This window comes from Trachypithecus francoisi, unplaced genomic scaffold (genome assembly GCF_009764315.1).
Source record: "Trachypithecus francoisi isolate TF-2019V2 unplaced genomic scaffold, Tfra_2.0 Lachesis_group10, whole genome shotgun sequence".
NCBI classification, from domain to species: Eukaryota; Metazoa; Chordata; class Mammalia; order Primates; family Cercopithecidae; genus Trachypithecus; species Trachypithecus francoisi.
The window spans coordinates 76,819,647-76,839,289 of record NW_022681455.1 but is presented as its reverse complement, the minus strand read 5'-3'; the positions used below and the strand labels follow the sequence as shown (position 1 = coordinate 76,839,289).

The 19,643-nt window shown below is 47.2% G+C and overlaps 1 protein-coding gene across 2 annotated transcripts in view; it reads left to right on the top strand.

The window, feature by feature from the left end:
• Positions 1–19,643, top strand: part of EEF2K (eukaryotic elongation factor 2 kinase) — an 85,027-nt gene that overhangs the window by 13,757 nt on the left and 51,627 nt on the right. For both annotated transcript variants that reach the window (XR_004438838.1, XM_033217777.1), the window contains exon 2: positions 9,544–9,865. Coding sequence is in view for 1 of the 2 variants with exons in the window: in XM_033217777.1 (XP_033073668.1) it covers positions 9,620–9,865 (246 nt within the window). In the remaining variant the exon portion in view is untranslated. The remainder of the gene's footprint in view (positions 1–9,543; positions 9,866–19,643) is intronic.

Below are 19,643 nucleotides of genomic sequence, written 5' to 3'. Positions count from 1 at the left end.
ACGTCCGGGTCACGGGTCTGGCTGGGACCCAAGGCTCAGTCCCCTTTATTTATGATAATAAAAATGATGATAATAGTAGCTGTTGAGCTCATGGGGTGAGTAGAGTTATGCATCCCTACCGAGGCTCAAGAGGTGAAGTCACATAGCCAGTTAGTGGCAGAGATGGGGCTTGAACTTGGTCTTCCTGACTCAGCTAGCTTTCCATAGAAATAGGAACTGGAGGCCAGACGCAGTGGCTCATGCCTTTAATCCCCAGCACTTTGGGAGGCCAAGAAGGGTGGATCGCTTGAGGGCAGGAGTTCAAACAAAAAAATTTGAAAAAAAAGAAAAAGAAAAAAGAAAAGAAATGAGGACTGGGAGGAGAAGATGTGGATGCCTGAGTGAGGTAGAGAAAACTTTCAAGAGAATCCTGATGTCTTTCAGCTGGAGTCCTGTTCTCATCACAGGCACAGATCCTTTCTTTGGGCCAAGGGAAGCCCAGGTTAGATAGAGATCCCTAGGAGGCTGGGTACCTTGCCTGGTGTTAGAACAGGCCTCTTGGAACTGACTTAGAGGCTAAGGAAGGTTTCTTGCGTGTCTGGGGAAATCCAACATCCTCCAGGTACCCAGTCCTCATGTGCAAATGTAAGAGTATCTGCCAAGTTAGGCCTCTGGATTGAGGCCACAGTTTTCCCAGGTTGACCCTGCCCAGGCATCCATTTGCCATAAAGGATGTGACCTTTAGGTCAGGTGCAGTGGCTCACACCTGTCATCCCAACACTTTAGGAGGCCAAAGCGGGAGGATTGCTTGAGGCCAGGAGTTCGAGACTAGCCTGGGCAACAAAGTGAAACCGTGTCTCTACAAAGATAACAAATTAGGTGGACAGGCAGAGGCGAGTGGATCACCTGAAGCCAGGAGTTCGAGACCAGCCTGACCAACATGGTGAAACCCTGTCTCTACTAAAAATACAAAAAATTAGCTGGGCGTGGTGGCACATGCTTGTAATCCCAGCAACTCAGGAGGCTGAGGCAGGAGAATCACTTGACTCCGGGAGGCAGAGGTTGCAGTGAGCCAAGATAGTGCCATTGCACTCCAGCCTGGGCAACAAGAATGAAACTCCATCTCAAAAAAAAAAAAAACTTAGGTGGGCATAGTGACACACACCTGTAGTCCCAGCTACTCAGGAGGCTGAGGTAGGAGAATCACTTGAGCCCAGAGATCAAGGCTGCAATGAGCTATGATTGCACCATTGTACTCCAGCCTGGGCAGCAGAACAAGACCCTTTCTCAAAAAATAAAACTTTACCAAAAAGAAGATGCGATTTTTTTTTATGATATGGGAGAGAAGGAGCTACTGTTACCAAATAAAATTAGCAAGTAGAAAGGAAAAAAGAAAATTACAGTAGATTATACAAGTTTAGGTATCAAAGTATAAAGATTGTGAGTCCAGGATTGTTATACTGTCCCATGGTATAAGAGGTCCAGATTCTCTTTGTCTCATAGCTCTTCCAGCCTCAGCACATGGCCGTCCATCTCATGGTCTAAGGTAGCTGCTTGAGCTCCAGCAGTCACATATGCATTTCAGCCAGCAGGTTGGAAGGCGAGCCAAGGGGCACATTCCCTTTGAGAACCCTTCCCTATAGTTGCACACAGTCCTTCTTATATCCCATTGGCTAAAACTTGTTCACACGGTAACATCTATCTGCAAAGGAGTCTGGGAAATGTATCCTGAGTGGCCATGTGACACGCTTAGCCAAAACCCAGTGGTTCTGTTATTAACAAAGAAAGAGTGAACGGCTGTTGGGGGATAGTTGGCCACAGCTGCCTTAAGAGCAAATTTATGACAACTCAAAAGCCATAAAACAGATGACACTCACTTGGCTCTGGAATGCATATCAAGTGCCTGCTGTGTACAAGGCTCTGTGCCAGGCAGGGTCACAGCTGCTTGCCTTCGTTTCCCAGGGCTGAGGAGAATGTCAGGTCTGTGGTGGGACATGGCCGAGGGCCGGGCTCCCCGCGCTGTAAGATGAGGGAGTCGGCTAGGTGAATTAATTGGGTAAGGAGCCAGGATTTACTCTCTAGCAGCCCAGATCCTGAATCTGAGCATGGTTTTTTATTGTTTTTTGCTTATTTGAGATGAGGTCTTGCTCTGTTGCCCAGGCAGTGGCACAATCTCAGTTACTACAGCCTCTGCCTCCCCAGGTTCAAGTGATCCTCCCACCTCAGCCTCCTGAGTAGCTGGGACTACAGGCACACACCACCACGCCCGGCTAATTTTTGTATTTTTTCGTAGAGACAGAATTTTGCCATGTTGCCCAGGCTGGTCTCGAACTCCTGAGCTCAAGCGATCCGCCCACCTTGGCCTCCCAAAGTGCTGGGATTACAGGGATGAGCCATTGCGCCTGGCCCTGGATCTGAGCTTTTAACCACCAAACTACACTGTCTGGAGGTCTGCAGGTTGGGGCTGTGGTTCTGGACCTTCTCCTGGCACCATCCTGGCCCCCAGTGGCTGTTGAGTAGGCTGGGCCTGCTGGCAGCTCCTGGCACCACACCGTGTTGGTCAGCAGGGATTCTGGCCAAGGGCTGACCAGGGCAGAGTAGGCACTGGGGTTGGGAGCAGCTGACAGTGTGGAGAAGCCAGCCCAGGGCTCAGGGAAGATTTTGGTGACAAGCAGGATCAGGTGGCTCTGGCATTGGATCCAGGCCTGTGACGTGTCTTGCCCAGAGGATAAGAAACAAACTCAGCAGTTCACGTCGATTTTCAAACTGTGAGTATAGAAATCAATGTGTGAGTGGTGTGTTAAGGAAAAAGATTAAACAGAAAGAAAATACTTAAGTAGAACAGAAAATAGCAAGAGTGGGTCAAGCGCAGTGGCTCACGCCGGTAATCCCAGTGCTTTGGGAGGGCAAGGTGGGAGGATCATTTGAGGCTGGAAGTTCAAGACCAGCCTGGCCAACATAGTGAGACTCTGTATATACAAAAATAAAAATCTTTAGCCGGGCATGGTGGCATGGACTGCTCTGGAGGCTGAGGTGGGAGGATCGCCTGAACCCAGCTGTTGGAGGTTACAGTGAGCTGTGATCACACCGCTGCACTCCAGCTGGGGTGATCTGTTTCTAAAAATAAAATTAAAAAAAAAATAGCAAGAGTGCATTATACAAAGTAAGGCTAAGCACAATTTCTTGAAATTTTACCTTGCATTTTATAAGCGTGTACTGGGTTAGGATATAAATATATTTCCTGCTTCAGCAGCCAAAGGACCAAAGCCTTGGCTCTAGAAGACTGCACACCTGATGGACAGCACTGTCAAAAAAATTGGAATTATTGGTTTGATGTAAAAAAAATTTTAAACTAATTTACTTACTATTTTGTGTCTAAAGCAATCCAGCTTTGTAAAATGTACAAAGTTTTAAAAAGCTGGCCAGGCTCAGTGGCTTATGTCTGTAATCCTAGCACTTTGGGAGGCCAAGGCGGGCAGATCACTTGAGGTCAGGAGTTCAAGACCACCCTGGCCAACATGGTGAAACCCCACCTCTACTAAAAATATAAAAATTAGCTGGGCTTGGTGGTGGGCTTCTGTAGTCCCAGCTACTTGGGAGGCTGAGGCAGGAGAATCCCTTGAACCTGGGAGGCAGAGGTTGCAGTGAGCCAAGATCATGCCACCTCACTCCAGCCTGGGCAACAGAGTGAGACTCCATCTCAAAAAATTTAAAAAGTTTCCCCCAGCTGTACAAATGCTTATTTCAAGTGCTGTACAGTTCCTGTGGATTTTTCAGGGAAGTTTTCATGCATGTACACATGTCCTTTTTCTTTTCTTGGAGACAGGGTCTTGCTGTGTTGCCCAGGCTGGAGTGTTGTGGTGCAATTTCAGCTCACTGCAACCTCTAGGCTCACTTGAACCTCCTAGGCTCAAGTGATCCTCCCACCTCAACCTCCTGAGTAGCCGGGACTACAGGCACACACCACCACACCCAGCTAATTTTTTGTGTTTTTTTTTTTTGTAAAGACAGGGTCTCATTATGTTGCCCAGGCTAGTCTCAAACTCCTGGACTCAAGCAATCCTCCCACCTTGCCCTCCCAAAGTGCTGGGATTACAAACATGAACCACCACATCCAACTTTCTTTTCTTTAACTTTGGCTTTCTTGAGCTATAATTCACATATCTTACAATCTGCTCATTTAAAATGTACAATTCTGGCTGGGCACAGTGGCTCGTGTCTGTAATCCCAGCACTTTGGGAGGCTGAGGTGGGCAGATCACGAGGTTAGGAGTTTGAGAACAGCCTGGCCAACACTGTGAAACCCCGTCCCTAAAAAATAAAAAAATACAAAAAATACAAAAATTAGCTGGTTGCAGTGGTGCGTGTCTGTAGTCCCAGCTATTCGGGGGGCTGAGGCAGGAGAATTATTTGAACCTGGGAGGCAGAGGTTACAGTGAGCCGAGATCATGCCGCTGCACTCCAGCCTGGGTGACAGGGTGAGACTCCGTCTCACATAGATAGATAGATAGATAGATAGATAGATAGATAGTACAATTCAATGGTTTTTAGTATATTGAGTCATAGAGCCACAATCAATTTTAGAACCTTTTCATCAACTCAAAAGAAACCCCATACCCATTAGCAATCATTCCCCATTTCCCCCTAACCATTCCCACCACCACACCCTACCTCCATCCTCAGGCAACCATTAATATACTTTCTGTTGCTGTAGCTTTGCCTTCTCTGGAAGTTTCATATACAGAGAATTAGTCAATGTGTATAGTCTTCTGTGACTGCCTTTCACCTCCCCTAGTGATTGTAATTTCATCCATATTGGGGTGTATCTCAGCACCTAGGAGTGGAATTGCTGTCATATGGTAACTCAGTATTTAACTTTTTGAGTTTTTTTTTCTGTTTTTGTTTTTTTTTTATTTTGTTTTAGACAAGATCTCACTCTGTCGCCCAGGCTGGAGTGCAGTGGCACAATCTCAGCTCACTGCAACCTCTGCCTCCCAGGCTCAGGCAATTCTCTCACCTCAGCTTCCCAAGTACTTGGGATCATAGGCATGCATGCACCACCATGCCCGGCTACTTTTTATATTTTTAGTAGAGACGGGGTTTCACCATGTTGGCCAGGCTGGTGCCAGAGTGTTTTCTAAGGCAGTTGGCACCATTTTACATTCCACCAGCAGTGCAGAAGAGTTTCAATTTTTCCACATCCTTGCCAGCCCTTGTTATTTTCCATTTTTTAACTTGTATCTGTCTTAGTGGGTGTGACATTCATTTGTATTTCCCTAATGGCCATTGATGTTGAGTATCTTTCCATGTGCTTATTGGCCACATGTATATCTTTTTGAGAGAAATGTCTTTTCAAACCCTTTGCCCAATTTTTATTTGATTTGTCTTTTTATTGTTGAATTGTGAGAGTTCTTAATATAGTCCTTTATCAGATATATAATTTGCAAAATTTGTGAGTTGTCTCTTTCTCTCTCTCTCTCTCTCTCTTTTTTTTTTTTTAAGAAGGAGTCTCCCTCTGTCGCCCAGGCTGGAGTGCTGTGGTGTGATCTCAGCTCACTGCAACCTCTGCCTCCCGGGTTCAAGCAATTCTCCTGCCTCAGTCTCCCGAGTAGCTGGGACTACAGGCACATGCCACCATGCCTGGCTAATTTTTGTATTTTTAGTAGAGACGGGGTTTCACCATGTTGGCCAGGTGGTCTCGAACTCCTGACCTTAGGTGATCTACCCAGCTCAGCCTCCCAAAGTGCTGGGATTATAGGCATGAGCCACTATGCCCAGTCTCTCTTTACTCTCTTGATGGTATCCTTTGAAGCAAAAAAGTTTTTGATTTTAGTGATGTTCAATTTATTTATTTATTTATGAGATAGAGTCTCACTTCACCACCCAGGCTGGAGTGCAGTGGTGCAATCTCAGCTCACTGCAACCTCTACCTCCCAGGTTCATGCAATTCTCATGCCTCGGCCTCCCAGGTAGCTAGGATTACAGGCGGGTGCCACCACACCTGGCTAATTTTTTGTATTTTTGGTAGAGTCAGGGTTTCGCCACTTTGGCCAGGCTGGTCTCGAACCCCTGACCTCATGTGATCCACCTGCTTCAGCCTTCCAAAGTACTGGGATTACAAGCGTGAGCTACCACCTCCAGCCCAGGTGATGTCCAATTTATCTATTATTTTGTTGCTGTTGCTTTTGGCATCTTATCCAAGAAGGCTTTGCCTAACTCAAGGTCATGAAGAATTTATTGTATATTTTCTTCTAATAGAATTTTAGCTCCTAATTTAGGCTTTTGATCCATTTTGAGTTAATTTTTGGGTATGGCATAAGGAAGGGGATAAACTTCATTTTTTTGCACATGGATATTCATTTATCCCAACACCATTTGTTGAAAAGATTCTTCTGGCCGGGCGCGGTGGCTCACACCTGTAATCCCAGCACTTTGGGAGGCCAAGGTGGGTGGATCACAAGGTCAGGAGTTCGAGACCATCCTGGCTAACAAGGTGAAATCCCGTCCCTACTAAAAATACAAAAATTAGCCGAGCGTGGTGGTGGGCGCCTGTAGTCCCAGGTACTCGGGAGGCTGAGGCAGGAGAATGGTGTGAACCCGGGAGGCAGAGCTTGCAGTGAGTCAAGATTGTGCCACTGCACTCCAGCCTGGGCAACAGAGCAAGACTCTGTCTCAAAAAAAAAAAAAAAAGGATTCTTCCTTCCCTGTTGAATCATCTTGTCACGCTTGTTGAAAATCAAGTGGCTGTAAAACTAAGGGTGAATTATCTTGGCACCCTTGTTGAAAATCAGGTGGCTGTAAATGTGACAGTTCTATCCTGCAATCTTCCTGAACTCTTTCTTGATTATTTTTGCATGTCTGTGGGTATGGGACCTTCCCCTTTCTAACAGTCACAGAGTATTTCATGGTGTAGAGAGAAATACTGTAATCTGTGTAATGAGCTTCTATTGGAAATTTGGGGCTGTTGGGTTTTGTTTTGTTGTGTTGCTGTTACTGATTGTGCTACAGAAAATGCTCTTAGGCCAGGTATGGTGACTCACGCCTGTAATTCCAGCACTTTGGGAGGCCAAGGCAGGCAGATCACCTGAGGTCAGGAGTTCGAGAGTAGCCTGACCAACATGGTGAAACCCTGTCTCTACTAAAAATACAAAAATTAGCCGGGCATGGTGGTGGATGCCTGTAATCCCAGCTGCTCGGAAGACTGAGGCAGGAGAATTGCTTGAATCCAGGAGGTGGAAGTTGCAGTGAGCCGAGATCATGCCACTGTACTCCAGCCTGGGTGACAGAGTGAGACTCCATCTCAAAAACAAACAGAAAAACAAGCAAACATTAAAAAACAAAACAAAACAAAAAAAAACACTTTTAGGGGTACTCCTTCATTCCGGGACAGTGCGTTGAGTGCCTTCTCTGTGCCACACACTTTTGGTGGTGGATGCCTGTAATCCCAGCTGCTCAGAAGACTGAGGCAGAATTGCTTGAACCCAGGAGGTGGAAGTTGCAGTGAGCCGAGATCATGCCACTGCACTCCAGCCTGGGTGACAGAGTGAGACTCCATCTCAAAGAAAAACAAACAAACAAAAAAATTAAAAAAAAAAAAAAAAACGCTTTTAGGGGTACTCCTTCATTCCGGGACAGTGCGTTGAGTGCCTTCTCTGTGCCACACACTTTTGGTGGTGGATGCCTGTAATCCCAGCTGCTCAGAAGACTGAGGCAGAATTGCTTGAACCCAGGAGGTGGAAGTTGCAGTGAGCCGAGATCATGCCACTGCACTCCAGCCTGGGTGACAGAGTGAGACTCCATCTCAAAGAAAAACAAACAAACAAAAAAATTAAAAAAAAAAAAAAAAACGCTTTTAGGGGTACTCCTTCATTCCGGGAAAGGGCGCTGGGTGCCTTCTCTGTGCCACACACTTTGGGAGGTATTGGGCATACAGGCAATAACAAAGTAAATGGGGTGATTTCACTTTGAGAAAAGCACAGTGAAGAAATGAAACACACCTGTAATCCCAGCATTCTGGGAGGCCAAGGCAGGAGGATCACTTGAGCCCAGGAGATTGAGATGAGTCTGGGCAACGTAGGGAGACCCTGTCTCTACAAAAAAACAAACAAAATTGGCCAGGCTTGGTGGTATACACCTGTGATCCCAGCTACTTGGGAGGTTGAGCAGGAGGATCACTTGGGCCTGTGAGGTCAAGCAGTCACCTAGGTGAGCTAGGATTGCACCACTGCACTCCTGCCTGGACGACAGAGCTGTCTCAAAAACAGAAAAAAGTTTGGACATGGTGGCTCACGCCTGTAATGCCAGCACTTTGGGAGGCCCAGGCAGGCGGATCACCTGGGGTCAGAAGTTTGAGACCAGCTTAGCCAACATGGTGAAAGCCCTCTCTACTAAAAATGCAAAAATTAACTAGTTGTGGTGGCGGGCACCTGGAATCCCAGCTACACGGGAGGCTGAGGCAGCAGAATCGCTTGAACCTGGGAGGTGGAGATTGCAGTGAGCCAAGATCGCACCATTGCACTCCAGCCTGGGTGACAAGAGTGAAACTCTGTCTCAGAAATAAAAAAAAAAAAAAAGAAGAAGAAATGGAACAGGGAAGGCTGAGCGCGGTGGCTCAAGCCTGTAATCCCAGCACTTTGGGAGGCCGAGACGGGCAGATCACGAGGTCAGGAGATCGAGACCATCCTGGCTAACATGGTGAAACCCCGTCTCTACTAAAAAATACAAAAAACTAGCCGGGCGAGGTGGCGGGCACCTGTAGTCCCAGCTACTCGGGAGGCTGAGGCAGGAGAATGGCCTAAACCCGGGACGCGGAGCTTGCAGTGAGCTGAGATCCGGCCACTGCATTCCAGCCTGGGCGACAGAGTGAGACTCTGTCTTCAAAAAAAAAAAAAAAAGAAATGGAACAGGTGATATGCAAGGGAGTGATTGGATATGCGTGTTGGGTTAAGGGTTCTTTGATTTGGGGATTCACAGAATATTTCACTGAAGAGGCATCCTGTGAGCTGTGAGCTCAATGATGAGAAAGAGCCCACTGTTAGGAAGGTTGTTCCAGGCGCAAGGAATAGCAAGTACAAAGGCCCGGAGGTCGGAATGAACTTAATGTGCTCACAGAACAGAAAGAAACCCAGTGTGCCTGGAGAGCAGCCAGGGCCAGAGGAGAAGCGGGCAGCACGCTAGATGAACACAGCTCTTGCAGCCTTACCAAGGCATTTGGATTTTATTATGAATGTGAAAGGAAGCTGCTGGGGGTGGGCGTTAAGCAGAGGAGTGCCTCGATCTAATTGATGTGCTAAAAAGAGCACTCTGCTTAAGAAGCAGTTCCTTTCCCAACCTGGTTCCAACATTTGCAAACACTGAATTCTTAAAAGTGGAATGACTGGGTCAGCGAGTTTAGACATTTAAAATGTTCCTGGGTGCTGCCAACTGCCTCCCCCCAAAAATAGCTCTAGGTTTTACCCTAAGGGTGCCAGCACCTGCGATAGCCTGCAGCATTTGGGGTGAGGGTCGGGCGAATTCGCACCCCTGGGCCCCAGCACCCACTCTCTGGCCCTTGCTTTCCTTGTAGGACCTTCGCCTCTGCATTTGCCCAGTAACTCTGGCTGTGCCGGATACTGCTTGGGTAAAACGAGTACCCCAGGAACATGGCAGACGAAGATCTCATCTTCCGCCTGGAAGGCGTTGATGGCGGTCAGTCCCCCCGAGCTGGCCATGATGGTGATTCTGATGGGGACAGCGACAATGAGGAAGGTTACTTCATCTGCCCCATCACCGATGAGCCAAGGTCGAACCAGAATGTCAATTCCAAGGTTAATAAGTACTACAGCAACCTAACAAAAAGTGAGCGGTATGGATCCAGGGGGTCCCCAGCAAACTCTTTCCACTTCAAGGTGAGTGAGCCACCTACGTCACTTTCCCCACCCGGCTTAGCTGCTGTGTAAGGGATGGAGGGTTGGGGTCGCTGGTTGGGGTCTTCTTCGTATTTCCAAACCCTGGCCAGTGCTCTAAACTCTGATCTGAGGATATACTTGTTAAGCAGGGAGGGTATTGTTGATTTAAAATAAATTTCATTACCTTGGAGCTGGGTGTTTTTCAAATAGTAGCCCAGGACACACTACGGAGTTGTGAAAACCTTTTGCTGAGTTTTGTCCAATGTTTTGTTTTATTTATTTATTTTAGTTTTCTTTAGAGACAGAGTTTTGCTCTGTCACCCAGGCTGGAGTGCAGAGGTGCGGGGTTTGTTTTTGTTTTTTAAAGAAATGGAACAGAACAGAATAAAATAGCAACTACTGGGGAACATTGCAAACTGTAAAGATCTTACTTCTTTTTAAAAACTTTTATTTGTTTATGGCAATAGAAAATTCCCAACTAAGGACCTTATTTCTCTTTCTTTCTTTTCCTTCCTTCCTTCCTTCCTTCTCTTTCTCTTTTCTTTCTTTCTTTCTTTTTCTCTTTTTTTTTTTTTTTTTTTTGAGACGGAGTCTCCCTCTGTGGCCCGGGCTGGAGTGCAGTGGCCGGATCTCAGCTCACTGCAAGCTCCGCCTCCCGGGTTTACGCCATTCTCCTGCCTCAGCCTCCCAGGTAGCTGGGACTACAGTCGCCCGCCACCTCGCCCGGCTAGTTTTTTGTATTTTTTAGTAGAGATGGGGTTTCTTTTTTTTTTTTTTTTTTTTTCCTGCAAGCTCCGCCTCCCGGGTTTACGCCATTCTCCTGCCTCAGCCTCCCGAGTAGCTGGGACTACAGGCGCCCGCCACCTCGCCCAGCTAGTTTTTTTGTATTTTTAGTAGAGACGGGGTTTCACCATGTTAGCCAGGATGGTCTTGATCTCCTGACCTCGTGATCCGCCTGTCTCGGCCTCCCAAAGTGCTGGGATTACAGGCTTGAGCCACCGCGCCCGGCTCTTTCTTTTTCTCTTTCTTTCTTTCTCTCTCTCTCTCTCTCTCTCAAGTGTCTTCTACATTTGTCCAATTTTGTGTTGAATATTTTGAAAGCACCCCTGCATGTGTGTATGTGGGTATACAGACATATGTGCAATGTGATTCTTCATGTTGCTTATCTTAAACAAAAACAAACAAAAGAACACTTTTTTTTGAGACGGAGTCTTGCTCTGTTGCCCAGGCTGGAGTGCAGTGGCGCAATCTCAGCTCACTGCAAGCTCCGCCTCCTGGGTTCACGCCATTCTCTCTCCTCAGCCTCCCGAGCAGCTGGCATTACAGGCGCCCACCACACGCCCGGCTAGTTTTTGTATTTTTAGTAGAGACGGGATTTCACCGTGTTAGCCAGGATGGTCTCGATCTCCTGACGCCATGATCCGCCCGTCTTGGCCTCCCAAAGTGCTGGGATTACAGGCGTGAGCCACTGCGCCCGCCCAAAAAAAACACTTTTTAGGGTTGGACATCCTTCTCTGGACTGAGGAAAAGCATACTTATTTTGATAGGGATTTTTGTTCATACCATAGCAAAGCTGGTATAAAGAAGAGGGGGAGAGGCTGGGCGTGGTGGCTCACGCCTGTAATTCCAGCACTTTGGGAGGCCAAGGCAGGCAGATCACCTGAGGTCAGGAGTTTGAGACCAGCCTGGCCAACATGGCAAAACCCTGTCTCTACAAAACCACAAAAATTAGCCGGGCATGGTGGTGCCACCTGTGGTCCCAGCTACTTGGGAGGCTGAGGCATGAGAATCACTTGAACCCGGGAGGTGGAGGTTGCAGTGAGCCAAGATCGTGCCACTGCACTCCAGCCTGGGTGACAGAGCGAGACACCATCTCAAAAAAAGAAGAGGGGGAAAGGCGAACATTATTGGACTTTGTATAATAACTAGTGGGGGTAAAACATCAAAAGTGCAATACCATTATCCTTACTTAATCAAATCCTCACAAACAGTTAAGTATCAGTACTGTAAACAAAATTCCTATTGCCACTTTGGGATTTGAAATTAAAAATACTCTGGCCTGGCCGGGCGCGGTGGCTCAAGCCTGTAATCCCAGCACTTTGGGAGGCCGAGACGGGCGGATCACGAGGTCAGGAGATCGAGACCATCATAGCTAACATGGTGAAACCCTGTCTCTACTAAAAAAAAAATACAAAAAACTAGCTGGGTGAGGTGGCAGGTGCCTGTAGTCCCAGCTACTCGGGAGGCTGAGGCAGGAGAATGGCGTAAACCCGGGAGGCAGAGTTTGCAGTGAGCTGAGATCCGGCCACTGCACTCCAGCCTGGGCGACAGAGCGAGACTCTGTCTCAAAAAAAAAAAAAAAAAAAAAAAAACTCTGGCTGGGCGTGGTGGCTCACGCCTATAATCCCGGCACTTTGGGAGGTCGAGGCGGTGGATCACGAGGTCAGGAGATCGAGACCATCCTGGCCAACACAGTGAAACCCCCATCTCTATTAAAAATACAAAAATTAGCCAGGCGTGGTCGCACACGCCTGTGATCCCAGCTACTCGGGAGGCAGAGGCAGGAGAATCCCTTGAACCAGGGAGTTGGAGGTTGCAGTGAGCTGAGATCGCGCCATAGCACTCTAGCCTGGTGACAGAGCGAGATTCCATCTCAAAAAAAAAAAAAAAAAAAAAAGATTCTTCCATAACTTCTAATGTTTTTAGAAAATTAATAATTTTAGTTCTTGGAGATAGTTGGGTAATGTTTTCCCTTTAGGCCTAGAGTTCTAGCTGGAGTTACTCTGGGGCAGGCAGCTCCAGAAATAGCCCTGTGGGTCTCCTCTGGGGTCGGGACCCCTGAAGGGGCAGGTTTCCACTGATCCTGTTTCCTGTCCTAAGGCAGCTTTGAAATGAACACCCACCCCCAGGAGGGCAGCTCAAGTGTCCACAAGAGGGACTGATTTAAATTACAGGCGGTGGTTCTCACAGAACGTTGTGTTTACATTAGAACAAAGTTGATGTTTCTTTTTTTTTTGAGACAGGGTCGCACTCTGTCACCCAGGCTGGAGGGCAGTGGCGTGCTCTTGGCTCACTGCAAACTCCACTTCCCAGGTTCAAGTGATTCTTGTGCCTCAGCCTCCCGAGTAGCTGGAACCACAGGTGCATGCCACTATGCCCTGCTACTTTTTGTATTTTTAGTAGAGATAAGGACTCGCCATGTTGCCCAGGCTGGTCTTGAACTCCTGGCCTCAAGTGATCCACCCGCCTCAGCCTCCCAAAGTACTGGGATTACAGGCGTGAGCCCACATATCCAGCCTTTTCTTCTTCTTCTTTTTTTTTTTTTTTTTTTTCTTAGAGACACGGTCTTGCTCTGTCACCCAGGCTGGAGTGCAGTGACTTGATCATAGCTCATTGCTGCCTTGAACCCCTGAGCTCAAGCAATCCTCACACCTCAGCCTCCCGAGTAGCTAGGAGCACGGTGCATACCACCATGCCCAGCTGATTTTTAAATTTTTTTTTTGTAGAGATGGGGTCTCACTATGTTGCCCAGGCTGGTCCAAAGATGATTCTATGTGATTTGACCTTTTTTGTTGTTGTTATTGTTTAACTTTTTTTTGTAGAGACAGGGTCTCATACTACGTTGTTCAGGCTGGTCTTGAACTCCTGGGCTCAAACCATCATCCCACTTCAGCTTCCCAAGGGGGATTACAGGAGTGAGCCACTGCGCCTGGCCATGATTTGACTCTAAAACTGTGCCTACTATTACATACAGCATGTGTGTGTGCAAATCCATAAAAAGCCTTTGGCACAGGCCTGGTCCATAATGTCAAAAAATGTTAGCATTTTTATATATGTAGTTAAGTAAAAAAGCAAGTTGAAGTATAGTATGATCCTTTTTTTTTTTTTTTTTTTTTTTTGAGATAGAGTCTTGCTCCGTTGCCCAGGCTGGAGTGCAGTGGTACAATCTCGGCTCTCTGCAACCTCTGCCTCCCAGGTTGAAGCAATTCTCCTGCCTCAGCATCCCAAATAGCTGGGATTACAGCTGCCCGCCACCACGCCTGGCTAATTTTTTATTTATTTATGTATCTATTTATGTATTTTTTTTTTGTATATATAGTAGAGACGGAGGTTTCACCATGTTGGCCAGGCTGGTCTTGAACTCCTGACCTCGTGATCCACCCACCTTGACCTCCCAAAGTCCTGGGATTCAGGCGTGAGCCACCACACCCGACCTGATCTTATTTTTATTAAAAATGTATGTGCACATACATCGGTATCTGCATAGCAAAAACCGTTTGAAAGGGAAGTTTGCACCCAACAGTTAATGGCAGTTCTTTCTAGGGGAGAGGTACCGTTAAGAGGGGGCTTTGTGGCCGGGCGCGGTGGCTTAAGCCTGTAATCCCAGCACTTTGGGAGGCTGAGACGGGCGGATCACGAGGTCAGGAGATCGAGACCATCCTGGCTAACACAGTGAAACTCCGTCTCTACTAAAAATACAAAAACTAGCCGGGTGAGGTGGCGGGCGCCTGTAGTCCCAGCTACTCGGGAGGCTGAGGCAGGAGAATGGCGTAAACCCGGGAGGTGGAGCTTGCAGTGAGCTGAGATCCGGCCACTGCACTCCAGTCCGGGCGACAGAGCGAGACTCCGCCTCAAAAAAAAAAAAAAAAAAAAAAGAGGGGGCTTTGTATGTTTTTTAAACATTTTAAACTTTTAAAGCTACACTTATGTATTATTTATGTGGAGAAAAAGATGTTGTTAAGATAAGAAAAATAAAGTAAAATAACCAGGTAACTTCCTCTCCCTCAAATACATTGGTAAATACCCCTTTCTCAAAACTCATCACTTCTGACCGGGCACGGTGACTCACACCTGTAATCCCAGCACTTTGGGAGGCTGGGGCAGGGGGATCACGAGGTCAGGAGTTTGAGACCAGCCTGACCAACATGGTGAAACCCATCTCTGCTAAAAATACAAAAATTAGCCAGGCGTGGTGGCTGGCGCCTGTAATCCCAGCTACTCAGGAGGCTGAGCCAGGAGAATCACTTGAACCTAGGAGGCTGAGGTTGCAGTGAGCCAAGATCGCGCCACTGCACTCTAGCCTGGGCAACAAGAGCAAAACTCTGTCTTAAAAAAAAAAAAAAAATCCTCATCACCTACGATGGGAGTGTCTTCTAGGTCACTCCGCTCCAGGACCTTTCTAGGCTCTGTTTATCCCCTCCACTCACACACATCTGGAAGCTCCTGGAATGGGCCTCCCTTTTTCACACCTTTGCCTAATAAAACCTCTTTCAACTGATGTCCTGGTCTATCAAAACTACAGTTCTGCCTCCTTCAGAACCCAGTTTTTATTTTTATTTTTTTAATTTTAGAGACAAGGTCTTGCTGTGTTGCCCAGGCTAGAGTACAGTGACACAATCATAGCTCACTGCAGCCTCTAACTCCTGGGCTTGAGTGATCCTCCCACCTCAGCTCCCTGAGGAGCTGAGACCACAGGCGTGCACCACCACACCTGGACAACTTTTAAATTTTTTTTTGGAAGATGGGGGTCTCATTACATTGCCCAGGCTGGTCTTGAACTCCTGGCCTCAAGCGATCCTCCTGCCTCAGCTTCCCAAAGTGTTGGGATTACAGGCATAAGCGATTGAGCCTGGCCCAGAGCCCAGATTGAAGACAACCTTTCCAGGCTTTCTCCTCTGCCTTCTGTAGGGCTCTTAGCAGACCTTTATGTGTGTGAGTCATTCTCCAGTGTCATTCTTTGTTTGAGTCAGCACCTGACTGCAAGACTAGGGCTGTGTGTGATGCGACCTTCATTCCCTTGGTCTTGCATAATAGGACTTGGTAAAATGTTTGACTATGTGTGGACAGGAGTTGGGACTTCATTGCCTACTTTCTAGGTTATTGAAAGCAGGCTCTGTTGGGTTAGTGTTGCCAGCGGTGGCTTCAGAGGGAGAGAAGAGCTCAGTTTTCCAACCCTTGTTCCCTCAGCATGCCATAAACCTAAGTGTTTTTTTTTTTTTTTTAATTTACTGTGACCTGGCAACCTGGATTGTTTAATCAAAATGGCCCGCTGGCCTCCCTCCAAGGAACACACCCGGCAGGTACTGGGTGTGGATTGTGAAAAGTCAGATTCTATCACTGTCAAGCCCAGCCTTCTGCCCAGGCTTCCCTGGAGACGTGGCAGAACCATTCAGGGGGGCAGCCCTCTCCATAGAATATCAGGCAGTCATCCAAAGATGTTTATAGAGTTTATGATAACGTGGGAAAATGCCTCTGCTCCAGAGTTAAATCTAAAACGAATACAGCACGATTATAGCTCTGTGAAACTCGCACGTACACACACAGCCAAGGCCTGAGGGGAAGCACATCACCAGGGCAGCAGGGATTGTCTTTGGATCAGATTAGGAGGTACTATGTTCCTTTTCTCCTTCTCTGTCATTTCTACATTTTCTAGAATAAGCACAGGAAGCAAATATATGTTTTTAATTTCTTATTAAGGTGGGAAATTTTATTTTTAAATATTATTTTCAGCCAGGCGCACTGGCTCATGTCTGTAATCCCAGCACTTTGAGAGGCCGAGGTAGGTAGATCACTTGAGGTCAGCAGTTCGAGACCACCCTGGCCAAGATGGTGAAACTCCATTTCTACTAAAAAAAAAAAAAAAAAAAAAATTAGCCGAGCATGGTGGCGGGTGCCTGTAATGCCAGCTACTCCAGAGGTTGAGGCAGGAGAGTCACTTGAACCCAGGAGGCAGAGGCTGCAGTGAGAGATTGCACCACTGCCCTCCATCCTGGGCAACAGAGCGAGACCCTCTCCCCTGCCCACGCAAAAAAAAAATTTGCCTGATCTGAGAATATCTTAGAGATCATTCCACATCAATACACATAGATGACCTTTTTAAAAAAATTTCTTTTGAGATAGGGTTGTCCCGGCAGAAGTGCAGTGGTGTGATCATAGCTCACTGCGTTGAAATCCTGGGCTCAAGTGATCCTCCCACCTCAGCCTCCCGAGTAGCTGGGACCACAGGCATGTGCCACCATGCCCAGCCTGTTGTTGGTTATGTAACGGCTGAATATCATTTCATTGTTGGAAGTGCCATAATAAACGTAGCCAGCCCCTCCTTGTAGGATATGTAGGTTATTTCCAGTCTTGTCCTGCCACAAACAGCCCTTCCTTGTGCATGTGTCTTTGCACCCATGCATGGGTGTGCCCACCAGAGGACCCCCCAGAGGTGAACTGGCTGGGCAAAACATTTGTGTGTTTAAACTGGCATAGGTGTTGTCAGTTTCTCCTCAAAGAGGTTACACCATTGTGTGCGCCCGCCATGATGGGTGGGTACACCTGCTTCCCATGCCCTTATTTGGCCAACTTTGGTGATTACACTCATACTAATAATCCACTGAGGGCGGCTCTGACAGCATAATCAAAGAATAATGATTGCCTTGGGAAGCCGAGGCTGGCGGATCACCTGAGGTCAGGAGTTCAAGACCAGCCTGACCAATATGGTGAAACTCCATCTCTACTAAAAATACAAAAATTATCTGGGCTTGGTGGTGTGCAACTGTAGTCCCAGTTACTTGGGAGGCTGAGGCAGAGAATCACTTGAACCCAGGAGGCGGAGGTTGCAGTGAGCCGAGATCGTGCCATTGTACTCCAGCCTGGGCAACAGAGCAAGACTCCGTCTCCAAAAAGAAAAAAAGGATTAGCAGTTTTTGGAAATATAATTCACATGCCATACAGTTTACCCATTTAAAATGTGCTATTCAAAGCCTTTGAGTATGTTCATAAAATTATGCATCCATCACCACAACCACTTTTAGAACATTTTACCCAAAAACTAAATTCTATAGCCCTGGGCCATCATGCTCTAATACCCACATCCCACCCAGCCCCAGGCAACCACCAGTCCGCTTTCTGCCTCCCTGGACTTCCCTTTTCTGGACATTTTACATAAATAGAATCATACAACATGTAGCCTTTTATGTCTAGCTTCTTTCACTAAGCATATTTTTTTGTTGTTGTTTTTTTGTTCTGTTTAGTTTGGGACAGTTTCACTCTGTTGCCCCTGCTGGAGTGCAATGGCACGATCTCGGCTCACTGCAACCTCTGCCTCCCAGGTTCAAGTGGTTCCCCTGCCTCAGCCTCCCAAGTAGCTGGGATTACAAGCAACATGGTAAAACCCCACCCCTACTAAAAATACAAAAAATTAGCCGGGCATGGTGGCACATGCCTGTAGTCTCAGTTACTGGGGAGGCAGAGGCGCAAGAATTGCTTAAATCTGGGAGGCAGAGATTGCAGTGAGCTGAGATTGTGCCACTGCACTCCAGCCTGGGAGACAGAGCGAGACTCTGTCTCAAAAAAAAAAAAAAAAAAGAAAGTGCAGATAGTTTACTATTAAGATCTTAGCGTGTATTTCAGACTTTACTGTATTTTACTTTAAATATACACAAATATGGACTTTTTGTTGCTACTGTGGGATCGTGCTATATATGTCTTCAGTAACCAGTTTTTTTCCGGCAAGTAATAAATCATCATGTCTTTTCAAATCAGTAAATATGGATATAGCATCTTGATGGCTCTGTCAGCCCATTGTATGGCTACACCACAGTTTCTTTAAGCATTGCCTCTTGTGGGATACCTAATCAGTTTCCAGGTTTGTTTGTTTGAGATGGAGTTTCGCTCTTGTTGCCCAGGCTGCAGTACAATGGCACGATCTCAGCTCACCGTGACCTCTGCCTCTCGGGTTCAAGCGATCCTCCTGCTTCAGCCTCCCCAGTAGCTGGGATTACAGGCATGCCCAACCACGCCCGGCTAATTTTGCATTTTTTGCATTTTGGTAGGTTTCTCCATGTTGGTCAGGCTAGTCTCAAACTCCTGACCTCGGGTGATCCACCTGCCTCAGCCTCCCAAAGTGTTGGGATTACAGGCGTGAGCCACTGCATCTGGCCAGTTTGTTTTTTAAGAGATAGGGTCTCACGCTATTGCCCAGGCTGGAGTGCAGTGGCACAATCATGGGTCACTGTAGCCTCGACCTCCTGAGCTCAAGTGATCCTCCCACCCCATCTCCCCAAGTAGTTGGAACTAAAGGCATGCACCATCACGCCTGGCTAATTTTTGTATTTTTTTGTAGAAATGGGGTCTTGCTATGCTGCCCAGGCTGCTCTGGAACTCCAAGTGTCAAGTGATCCTCCTGCCTTGGCCTCCGAAATTGCTGGGATCACAGGCATGACCACCGTGGCTGGTTTCCAGTTTTTTGCTGCTGTATTCCATGCTGGGTTCCACTGATAATTGTACCAAACCTCTAAGTGCATGTGGCATAGATTGTGGCCTCCACATACCACTGTTGGGCTCTTCCCATCCCAGAGCCTCGCTGTGTTCCCCCACTTCTTCCTGCTTCTTTTATTTTGAGCCCTTGAGTTTGGTTAAACCCATGACTGCTCTCCAGGAGGGGAGAGTAGTTGGGCTGTCTCTGAGTTGTATTTCTTTTTTTTTTTTTTCCTCGACTTCCCAGGTTCAGGTGATCCTTCCACCTCAGCCTTCTGAGTAGCTGTGACTACAGGCGCATGGCACCACGCCTGGCTAATTTTTTGTATTTGTAGTAGAGGGTTTCGCCATGTTGCCTAGACTTCTGAGCTGTATTTCATAAAGTCTGCAGAAGTGATGATCGGGAAAAAATGATTTTATAACATTCCTGAAGTGACTGTATAACAGGTGATATTTCAAGAAGGAGGTCTGGGTGAGTCACTGGATGTGTCCTCGAGTAAGATCCAGAGGCCTTGATTACTGTGATAATGGCAAT